Raw genomic sequence first — 11,173 nt, 5'->3', positions numbered from 1 at the left:
GTATTTCCCATTTCAGTTATATGCCTATGTTTTCTTTCAACTAGTCCATTTTGCTCTGGTGTTTTTGGACAAGAAACTCTAACATCAATCCCATTTTCAGTAGGATAATTGCCTAATGGACCTTTGATAAGTTCACTAGCACCATCAGTTTGAAAATATTTAATTTTGGTAGAAAACAGATTTTCAGTTAATGTTTTAAAATGAACAAAGCATTTCAAGACATCAGATTTTAGTTCCATTGGATATATCCAATGAAACCTACTAAAATCATCTGCAAAGAGAATATAATATCTATAACCTTGCAAAGAGAAAACTGGAGAAGGTCCCCATTCATCACAGTGTATTAAAGATAAAGGACTAAGAGCATGAGATAAAGAGGTTTGAAAAGGCAATCTCTTACTTTTGGAAATTTGACAAGGATGACATAAAGAGGTGGTCTTTGAAGAAGTAAGAACAATATTTTTGGTATAATTAAGACGATGAATAATTTTAGTAGATGGATGTCCTAATCTTGAATGCCACAACTCTAGGGATGCATTCAAAGAAAAAAGGCATGATGAAAAGATGTAGAAGATATAAGATAAAGATTATTCACTATTCTACCTTTTGCTAAAACAACATCAGTGAACAAGTCTCTAATCTCATATCCTTTAGGATCAAGTCTAAAATAGCAACGATTATCAGTAGTGAACTGTCATATAGATAATAGATTTTGTTTCATATCTAGTACATGAAGCATATTATGCAAATTGAAATTTTTAGTAGGAGTGCATAAAGAAGAAGTACCAGTTAAAGATATAGGTAAGGACTTACCATTTCCAATGACAACATTCCTCTTTCCCTTGTAAGTAGAAGTATTCTGAAGTAATGAAGAATCACCGGTCATATATGCAGATGCACCAGAATCAGAAAGCCATTGAGCTGATGATAGACACATTTTTGTTTCTTATATAATCTCAATTATATATATTATTAGTGCTCGATTTTATATTTATTATGGCTTTTTATCTCCCTGTAAGTATTTTTGGAGAAATAAGTTTTTGCGGCGAAATTGGCTAAAGAAGTGGTTTTTGCGCTTGCGGGAGAAAATTACTATACAGACTCTCACTTTGGATAAGGGGTAACCTAATTACTAAGGGGTGACCCATTTCCAGGCATCTGCTAAAGGGACACCGGGACTGGATAGGGGAAGGTCACATTTCTTCACGTTTTCAAAAATGCATTTTTACAGAACTGGCAGATTTGGAGATCGGATTCTGACGTGATTCTAGGGATATTCAATCGTTAACTTTGGTTGGATTGGGTGTGATATGACTAAACAGGCCTGTTACAAGCAATTTAACCCAACCAATTGGGCTGGATAAGCCGGAAGAAGAGATCAAAGCTCAAACAGGACACGTAAGTTCTGTTTAGCTTCAAATATTTTGTGAAAGATTTTTGGGATACTTTCACGCTGGAAATACACACACTTGGTCATGTTAAAGTCCTAAGAATAGTTTGGTTGCTATTTCATAGCTAACAACACGCGTAGAGAGTCACAGGAGAGATTTTCTCTCAACTGCATGCGGAGAAGAATAAAAAGAATGGTCGCTGTTAGTAGAGACTTTTGGGGGATTTGAGGACTAGATAAGAGTGGGTTTAGGTCATAGAAAGTTTTTCAAGAGTTTGGGGAAGGTTTGGGACGCAGAGGAGCGAAGAAGAAGGATTAACATCAAATCCCACCTGCTGTTGCTTCCATTAGAGGACCTTGAAGAACACGAAGAACAGACTGCACAGAGCAGTCTTATTTTCCGCAGCGTCAACAGCCGCAGCGGAGTGTCGTTGTTTTACTGCATTTACCTGGTATCGTTTCTTTCTGGACGTATTTTGTGGGTCACAGAACCACTGTTTTATAACTTTTGACTCTTTTGATCACACTTTGATTTTTGAGTTAATATTTTGAGTGTATGATTAATATGAATAGCTAAACCCCAATACTGGGATGATGGAAGAAACCATTCTTTATGCATGAGTAATTTTTATTTATTTCTTTTATGACTATTTGCACTATTATGAATGGAATTATGATTTTTATTGATTATTTTTGATTTTGTCTGATGATGTATGCTTAATCCATGAGATTCTTGATGCATCATGCTTATGATTTACATATAATACTTTACAAAATCTATTTTTGGCAAAGCAAGAGTCGATATTTGTTATCAATATAAGCTTTAATTGTCTAGAATTAATAATTGAATCGCATGAGTATAAGAATTGGTGACATCCTGAGTCCTAGTATCTCTTGATCCTGTGACAAATTTTATATATATTTTTGTTTTAAAAATCTTTTCAAGTCCGAGCAACGAACATCTTATTTACCGCACGAAAAATACTATAATAAAATGGCGCCGCCGACGCGGACTTGTATATAGATTTGTTTTTAGGTTTAATTTTTTTTATTTATTATTATTTGTTCCTTTTTACGTTTCTTTTTGTGTCTTTGATTTACAGGTTCGAAGTGGAATACTAAGGACTTGGGAACAAAAATCTTAAAGCTAAAAGCTAAAAGAGAAGAAAAAAAAGACATAATTTTTTTTTTAGGATTTAATTTTTATTATTATTATTTTTTTTTTGTATATAGATTTTATTTATTTTTTTTAGAATTTGTAAATAGGCTTTATTTTTCAGAATTTTTGTAATTTTTGGACTTTTTATTTGGACTTTATTCTGGACTTTTGGACATTTTTTTTTATTTTTTAACCCTACGGAAGGGTTATATAAAAAAATTAAATACAAACTGTTTGCAGGGAAGGACGACGATTACAATATCGTCTCGGCCCCTCGGGTTCGTACATGACATAGGAGTCGTGTCCCGAGTCGACTTCAACGGTTCATCCCCCGTCTGGTACGGGAGGTAAGTCCATCGAAACACTCGCGAATCTCCTGTAAGTGAGTTACTGTATTCCTTAAGGTGATTCATTGATTGAGGACGAATTTGGACTGTTTTTAATTTCCTAGTAAAGGGAAAGGCCTGGCCAAATCAAGATAAGGACTCGGATTTCATCACCGTTTCCTTCTTTCCCGTCTTAGGAAAACAAAACCGAACGTGAACCTAAGATTTAAAATTTGGAATACAACGAGACCGATAGGGTAACGAGCTTAATAGGAAACTCGTTCGAAAAATATTGGTTGCTCTTTAAGCACACTTCAAAGTTCATGATGGTTTCTGTGAGTTGAATGCGTGACTGCGCCGCCTTGTGATAGCGGTGAGGCCTTGGGTATCAAAGATCCACTGAGCTTCCCTCGCCTCAATTCAACTTACTTTTACTCGGATTGATTCCAGAGGGGTGTGCTCAAATTGTAACGAATTTCTTTTCGAAGGAATAGAAGCTGGTCTAGAAACAATCTAAGTGGAGCCTTCATGCTTGTTGTTTGCTAGATTTTATAGGTTTGATTTGGTCGAGTCAGCCTTGTTTGTGATTGTGTAGAATTCCCTTGCAATTAAGAATGTCGAACTGGTATTATAATAGCCATCATAATGAATATAATTATCCAACTGAACAATATGGACATTATTATGACCATAGTGTGAATAGTGGTTGGGAACGCCAACCTTTTGAAGGTTATGGGTCCTACCATGGTGAGCCCAATTACTATCCGCACGTGCATCAGTCATACGAGCAAGAATATTATAGTACTAGTTCTTCGTCTCTAGAGGATACAATCAAACTATTGAAAAGTAGTCCTAATTATGATCCTTCAGTTCCTATTCCTTCTCTAGAAGAGACTCTCAGGAATTTAGCTGAGTCATCACGTCAGTTAGCTGAATCGACGAATAAATTAGATGAGGTGAATAATGTAGTTATGGACGAAAGAACTGCAACAACAACTGAATCGGCAGAAGATATCCTCAATAGATTAACTCAAAACTTAGATCCTACACTAAGGGAACTTTCTTTGGAAGAGACCCTTGAGAGGATAGCTGAGTCGACACGTAGACTTGAGTTAGAGACGAATGAAAGTATTGCTCGAAATAACTTGAATTGCCAATATAGTGTATCCAATAATACCCTTGAGAATGAAGATAGTTTTTCACATAATCAAGATAACGAGGTTATAATTGGTAACACTACTTATTTAGATAAGGTTCAATCATCTTCGTACTATTATGATGATGAGGATAGTAGTGATGAAGAATCTGAAATATGTAGGCATAGTGATCAGGAATCTAGTAATCCAATTGAGCTTTATAGTGATTATATTATTTCTACTTCAAATCCAAATAATTTTTATGATTATTCACCTATTCAAAAGGACGAGGATTTGATTAGGGATACCACCGTTTTAGACGATGTAGTTTTCCTTTTGATTACGAAGCCGATAGTGGTTTAGAGGAACGGGTTCATTCGAAAATACTGTTTTAGAGTCTAGCGACTTAGAAACAATAGTCTTGGAAGAAGAAGATAGACCCGTAGAGATGAGTAAAGATGCACTACCTGATAAAACTTAGAAGAATCTTGATATTTTAAGGATCTGAAGATAGAAATTAGAAATTAGAGTGACTAGTCTATCTAGAGACACTGAAAACTCTAAGTTTGGGGGTGATTATCACTTCCTAGTGCCTTACCTTTAACTCTCAGAAAGTCCCCACATAGGACTTGATATCATGCCTCAACCATTTACAAGATTACTTCATACTCGTTTCCCGAACCTAATGATGTCCAAAAAGTTCAGTCGTTAGAAACCCATCCTCTGGTTGATGTGGTTTGCCCAGGCTATGATACCCAGATTGACTTTGTTTTCCCACCAAATAGTTTTCTTCCAATTGTGGGAACGTATAGATTTCAAATGTGTCACTTATTAAGTTCTGAGACTAAGCCTAAGTACTTTAGGAAATTAGAATCGACACATTTGCTTCAGAATGACCACTACTCTGACTGTGGTCAACTATGTAAGTCATACCAATTGACTTAGAGGATCCTAAATTATTTAGGTTATTTTGTGATTCCAGTTCTTATCTGAGTTTTTCCAGACTCTAGGACCTAATAATTTGGATCTACCTATGAGGAAATGCATCCGAGGAAAATAGTCTATTTAGACCCTTCATAGAACCTGAACCTGAACCGCAATTAGCGATAGTTATCCAGAAACTAGGTAAGGGCATGCTAGTCTTGTACATTTTCTTGGTTCACTGCAGTTTCCTTTTGTCAGCTCTTTTTGGTTTTAAAGACCCACAGTTATTCCGGCTACTGTTATACGGTTCGAGTTGACTAAACCTTTTCTATGTCTGGCTGAAGACTTTAAACTTAGCACTTCTTGGGAGGTAACCCAATCTCATGCAACACGGTAATATCTTCCTTACTCTTTTGCTTCAAATGGTAACAGTTTCTCCTTGTTCATGCTTTTAATTTCATCTTTAGAACATTGAGGACAATGTTAGATTTAAGTTTGGGGGTATGGGAGAAACTTTTTAGTTGCAGTATGAATAAATAAACTCCAGAGCTTAGAAATTTATGCCTTTAGGATGCACTAACAATCTAAGTGGATGGAAGCATTTTGGTTGTAGGAGTTGAGGAACCAATCTGATTAGATGGAAACATCTAAAGAGTCTATTCATAAAAGCACAGAGCTCAGGTGTTAGAAATAACATGATAGTTTCACCATATCTCGTTGAGTCCTTTTCACTTCTATTTTTATTTTTTTTGTTTTTAAACTATGTTTCTCTAAGTGATAGGTGGGGCCACGATTCAAGTTGTTACCAATGCTAGGGTGAATTAGAGTGATTGAGATACCAAAAAAAAAAGTTGAAAAAAAAATGAAAAAAAAAAGTTGAAAAAAAAAATGAAAAAAAAGTAGAAAAAAAAAAAAAAAAAAAAAAAAAAAATTGAGACCAGACCATTTGACCAAAAGGAATAAATTCAATAAAGTCGACCACTGGTACCCTTGTATATGCCAGTTGTGTTGACCTAGAGTTAGGTTATCGACCACTGGTACCCTTGTATATGCCAGTGTGTTGATATTAGTCAGACTAGTATCTCAATCCATTAGGATAGGTTCATTTTGGCGGAGGCCTTCAGACAGATATGGGAAACGCCGTTCACTTAGTAAACATCAAAACCATCTATTTTTCTATATCCATCTCTTGATCTATCCATGTGATTAGTTTTGACTCCGAATATGATGTCCATAGTGCAACTATCTGAGTAGAGCTCTGTCACTTATATATGAATTTTAGTATGCTTGAGTGCAAACTCGTGTACATCAATTGGAATTTCGCATCAGGGTACTTCCTCTTGTAGTCAATAAGTATGCCAACCAAGGAAATTCTTTAGTGCCTTCCAAGGTTCGTTGTAGATAGCTAGGGTCTGGAGTATTAATATATCTCTTGTAAGCCCTCCCGAGACTATAACTCGGCCACTAGGGCCACCTAGGGGTTTAAAGGATTGTTGCATACGCTAAATGCAATCGACGATGCCTGCGACAGTGAGTTAGGATTTTATTTTCTATTTGATTTGCTCGAGGACTAGCAAATAATAAGTTTGGGGGTATTTGATAGGCACATTTCTGTGTCTTATATAATCTCAATTGTATATATTATTAGTGCTCGATTTTATATTTATTATGGCTTTTTATGTCCCTATAGGTATTTTTGGAGAAATAAGCTTTTGCGGCGAAATTGGCTAAAAAAATGATTTTTGCGCTCGCGGGAGAAAATTACTATACGGAATCTCACTTTGGATAAGGGGTAACCTAATTACTAAGGGATGACCCATATCCAGGCATCTTCTAAAGGGACACCGGGACTGGATAGGGGAAGGTCACATTTCTTCACGTTTTCAAAAATGCATTTTTGACGGGAAAGCATGTTACAGAACTGGCAGATTTGGAGATCGGATTCTGACGTGATTCTAGGGATATTCAGTCGTAACTTTGGTTGGATTGGGTGTGATATGACTAAACAGGCCTGTTACAAGCAATTTAACCCAACCAATTGGGTTGGATAAGCCGGGAGAAGAGATCAAAGCTCAAACAGGACACGTAAGTTCTGTTTAGCTTCAAATATTTTGTGAGAGATTTTTGGGAGACTTTCACGCTGGAAATACACACACTTGGTCATGTTAAAGTCCTAAGAATAGTTTTGTTGCTATTTCATAGCTAACAGCACGCGTAGAGAGTCACAAGAGAGATTTTCTCTCAACTGCATGCGGAGAAGAATAAAAAGAATGGTCGTTGTTAGTAGAGACTTTTGGGGGATTTGAGGACTATATAAGAGTGGGTTTAGGTCATAGAAAGTTTATCAAGAGTTTGGGGAAGGTTTGGGACACAGAGGAGCGAAGAAGAAGGATTAACATCAATTCCCACCTGCTGCTGCTGCTGCCATTAGAGGACCTTGAAGAACACGAAGAACAGACTGCACAGAGAAGTCTTATTTTCCGCAGCGTCAACAGCAGCAGCGGAATGTTGTTGTTTTACTGCAGTTCCCTGGTATCGTTTCTTTCTGGACGTATTTTGTGGGTCACAGAACCACTGTTTTATAACTTTTGACTCTTTTGATCACACTTTGATCTTTGAATTAATATTTTGAGTGTATGATTAAGATGAATAGCTAAACCCCAATACTGGGATGATGGAAGAAACCATTCTTTATGCATGAGTAATTTTTATTTAATTCTTTTATGACTATTTGCACTATTATGAATGGAATTCTGATTTTTATTGATTATTTGTGATTTTGTCTGATGATGTATGCTTAATCCATGAGATTCTTGATGCATCATGCTTATGATTTACATATAATACTTTACAAAATCTATTTTTGGCAAAGTAAGAGTCGATATTTGTTATCAATATAAGCTTTAATTGTCTAGAATTAATAATTGAATCGCATGAGTATAAGAATTGGTGACATCCTGAGTCCTAGTATCTCTTGATCCTGTGACAAATTTTGTATATATTTTTGTTTTAAAAATCTTTTCAAGTCCGAGCAACGAATATCTTATTTACCGCACGAAAAATACTATAACAGTTGAGCTGGAAGGATCATCATTTGCTGCCATCACACTCATATTCAAACCAGAAAAATCCTATGAAGTACTAGCACTGCCATTTCCACTATTATTTTCATTTTTCTGTTGAAGAGAAGAATCAAAAACTCCCACAAAACCAGTAGTTGGTGGTGGATAATACCTAAAGTGACATCTACTGGCATAATGGTCTTTCTTCCTACAAATTTGACATTCTACTTGAGAGAAGTCCCATTGCCCTCTTCTGGAATCACCATTAGATGAAGAAGCACCTCTTGTATCACCATTAGTAGTATGTGGAAATTGCACATTTTACTTAGGAACATTAGCATTCTTGTAATTTCCATAATTTGAAGCAGACCCATTTCTCTTCTTGTTCCCATTACTTTAATTATACCCTGAACCATTTGTGTTTCTACCATAAAAAGTAGCAGGATTCTAAGAATCAAAGATAACAATACTACCTCTATGTTGATCACTAATCCAGTGTTCATGAGCAATAAGTCTTGCCTTCAATTCACCAAAAGAATAAGGAGTATCCCTATTTTGGACAGAAATTACAAAATTCTCATATTCCCTTCCGAATCCATTTAGAGCATACACCAACAGATCAGAATCACTTACTTTTTCTCCAATAGCAGCCAGAGAATCTACAATCTCTTTTATCTTTTGTAAATAAACCATGATAGTCAGATTTCCTTTCTTGAGTCCAAATAATTGAGCTCTCAACATATTTTTCCTAGCAAGATATTGAGATCTAAAACTGGATTCAAGGTAATCCCAAGTTTTCTTTATCTGAACTAGCTAGAAAATCATATGCTTTAGTTGGTAGGCGCTTTGGATTTCTTCTGCAGGACATCCCGACCATTCCATTGAGCGTCAAGTGCCTGGATTTCTGCATCCGCATCATCATCTCTTTCTAAGAATAAAATCAAAAACCACTTGAAATCACTAAACCCTTCAGTGTTGGAAACCAGGTTATCGAAGGTTTCCTTGGTGGACCTGGAAAAATAAGTTGGAGAGGTCTCGAATTTAGAGGTTCAGAAAACTTTCTATGTATATATTGATGTCGGTCCGGAGTCTATAAATATCCAAGGTCCGGTGTCTATAAATATCCAAGGTCCGGTCCTTATATTGATCAGAAGAGAAGAAGGCAAAACTAGAGGTTTTCTTATATATACAGATTCGGTTGATAGATATAATGCAGTCACAGGTTTTCTAATACAAAAGTTAAAGAATCAAATCAATCGGGTTAAGGAACAAGAAGAAGATTAAGAAAACAATGAGTAGCGGCGTTGAAGATGAAGTTAATCTGAATATGATGCTACCACCAGGTTTTAGGTTTAAGCCGACAGATGAAGAACTATTGTTGGATTATTTAAAGCCCAAGGTGATGAACCAGAAGTTGCCACCAAATATGATCAACTCTGTTGATCTTTATAAATACAATCCGATTACTCTGTCGGGTACGTTTACTTCTTAAAACCCTGCCTTTTTCGTTTCGATCATGTTTTTTTTTGTTCTTTATAGGGCTTTGATCTTTATTTGTTTTTATACTTGCATGAATTTCTGAAACTCCACGTAGATGCATCTTACAATGTTAGCGAGGATATCAAAAATTCAGTTTCACACATCTCCTTGTTCGATCTGTCCGTTGTTTCTCTAATCAAGGATGTTTCTTAATCTAGTTTTCTTTCTTCTTCTTCTTCTTATTTTCATGTCAATTCAGAAACATTTGAAAAGCGAAAGGATGATGTTGAATGGTACTTTTTTACCACAACTACTCGAACATCTCAAACCACCGGAAGAACTAGTCGGACAACCCCAGACGGATATTGGTTAGCGAGTCAAGGTGACAAAGAAATCACTCTTACACGTGGAAGAGCAGCGCCAGTTGATAATCAAGAAAACCCTAAAAAAAGGAAGACAACAGATGATATTATCGGATACAGAAAAACGTTGGTTTACTACTTCAACAAAAAGAATGAACCTGCGGATCGAAAAACAAGTAGTAAGAAATATGCTGGTGTCAAAACAGACTGGATAATGTACGAGTACGTTTTATTATGCGACGACGAACATGAAGGTCGTAATTTTTGCAGTAAGAAGAGGAATGAAGTGGTTTTGTGTCAAATTCATAACAACCGTAAGACACCTGCAACATCAGTACCCATAACGGCCACTTCATCCCCTCCAAAATTCTCATCTCCAATAACACAGGAACTGCAAGTAGAAGCAGCTCCAGTACATTATCAACAATACGAGTATCTTCCAGTACAAGATCAACAATACGAGTATCTTCCAGTACAAGATCAACAAGACGAGTATCTTCCAGTACAAGATCAACAAGACGAGTATCTTCCAGTACAAGATCAACAAGAGGAGTATCTTCCGGTACAAGATCAACAAGAGGATTACGTGGAGACGATACTAGAGAACAACAAGGACCTGATAGATCAATTAAATGATCAAGGATTGAGTTTTTCAGTAGACGATTTCAATTTTGACGATTTGTGGGATTAGAAGAATATTGAGATTTTTTATTTTTTAGTTCATATGTAATGCAAGAGAACTACATGGACTTGATCTCCAACAATATAAATTGAGGTTTCTGGTTTGGTCCCCCTCAATCGGAGTATGTAGGTAGCCCAGAAGTTACTTGGGTGCAGTCCAAAATATTTTTTAAAAAACAATATTCAACTTATAATTTCTTTGTTACTTTGAATTTCTCTACTATGGATCTGGATCTCTCTTTTCTTTCTGATGATGATGCTGTTGGTTTTATGTTTATGTATCTGTTATTTCTTTTAAACTATCGATATATTAAAGATGAGAATCTGATTTTTTTTTGGTTACAACTTGTAAGAAAAGTTACAGTGTCATGTACTGATGAAGGAATTATATGGTTCCTTGCTTAATTCTGCAGGCATTATAATAGCGTAGTACTAGGGCTGCACATAACCGACTCGACCCGCCGACCCGACCCACACCCGTCGAAAAATACCTACCCGAACCGACCCACCTAGGTATGGGTCGATTATGGGTGAGGCACGTGAAAACCCACCGTATGTTGGGTCGGTTGCGGGTAGGAACTTCCTTCACCCCACCCGACCCACCAACCCGCCCAATATTCCCTAGCGTGCTACCCCTTAGATTTTCTATCCTAG

The 11,173-nt window shown here is 36.4% G+C and overlaps 1 protein-coding gene across 1 annotated transcript; it reads left to right on the top strand.

The window, feature by feature from the left end:
• The first annotated feature begins 9,288 nt into the window (after positions 1-9,288).
• Positions 9,289-10,529, top strand: LOC113311321 (NAC domain-containing protein 92-like). Its single transcript, XM_026560159.1, has 2 exons — positions 9,289-9,472; positions 9,736-10,529. Exons 1-2 carry the CDS (start codon positions 9,289-9,291, stop codon positions 10,527-10,529), a joined length of 978 nt encoding a protein of 325 aa, XP_026415944.1.
• The last annotated feature ends 644 nt before the right edge of the window (positions 10,530-11,173 follow it).

This window comes from Papaver somniferum, chromosome 9 (assembly GCF_003573695.1).
Source record: "Papaver somniferum cultivar HN1 chromosome 9, ASM357369v1, whole genome shotgun sequence".
Lineage (NCBI taxonomy): Eukaryota > Viridiplantae > Streptophyta > Magnoliopsida > Ranunculales > Papaveraceae > Papaver > Papaver somniferum.
This window is presented reverse-complemented; position numbering and strand designations above follow the sequence as displayed.

Bases quoted from the DNA above. Each gene is read 5' to 3' on its own strand.
- LOC113311321 (XM_026560159.1), top strand. From the start codon at position 9,289: ATGAGTAGCGGCGTTGAAGATGAAGTTAATCTGAATATGATGCTACCA. The intron at 9,473-9,735 runs GTACGTTTACTT...ATGTCAATTCAG, and splicing joins CAATCCGATTACTCTGTCGG to AAACATTTGAAAAGCGAAAG.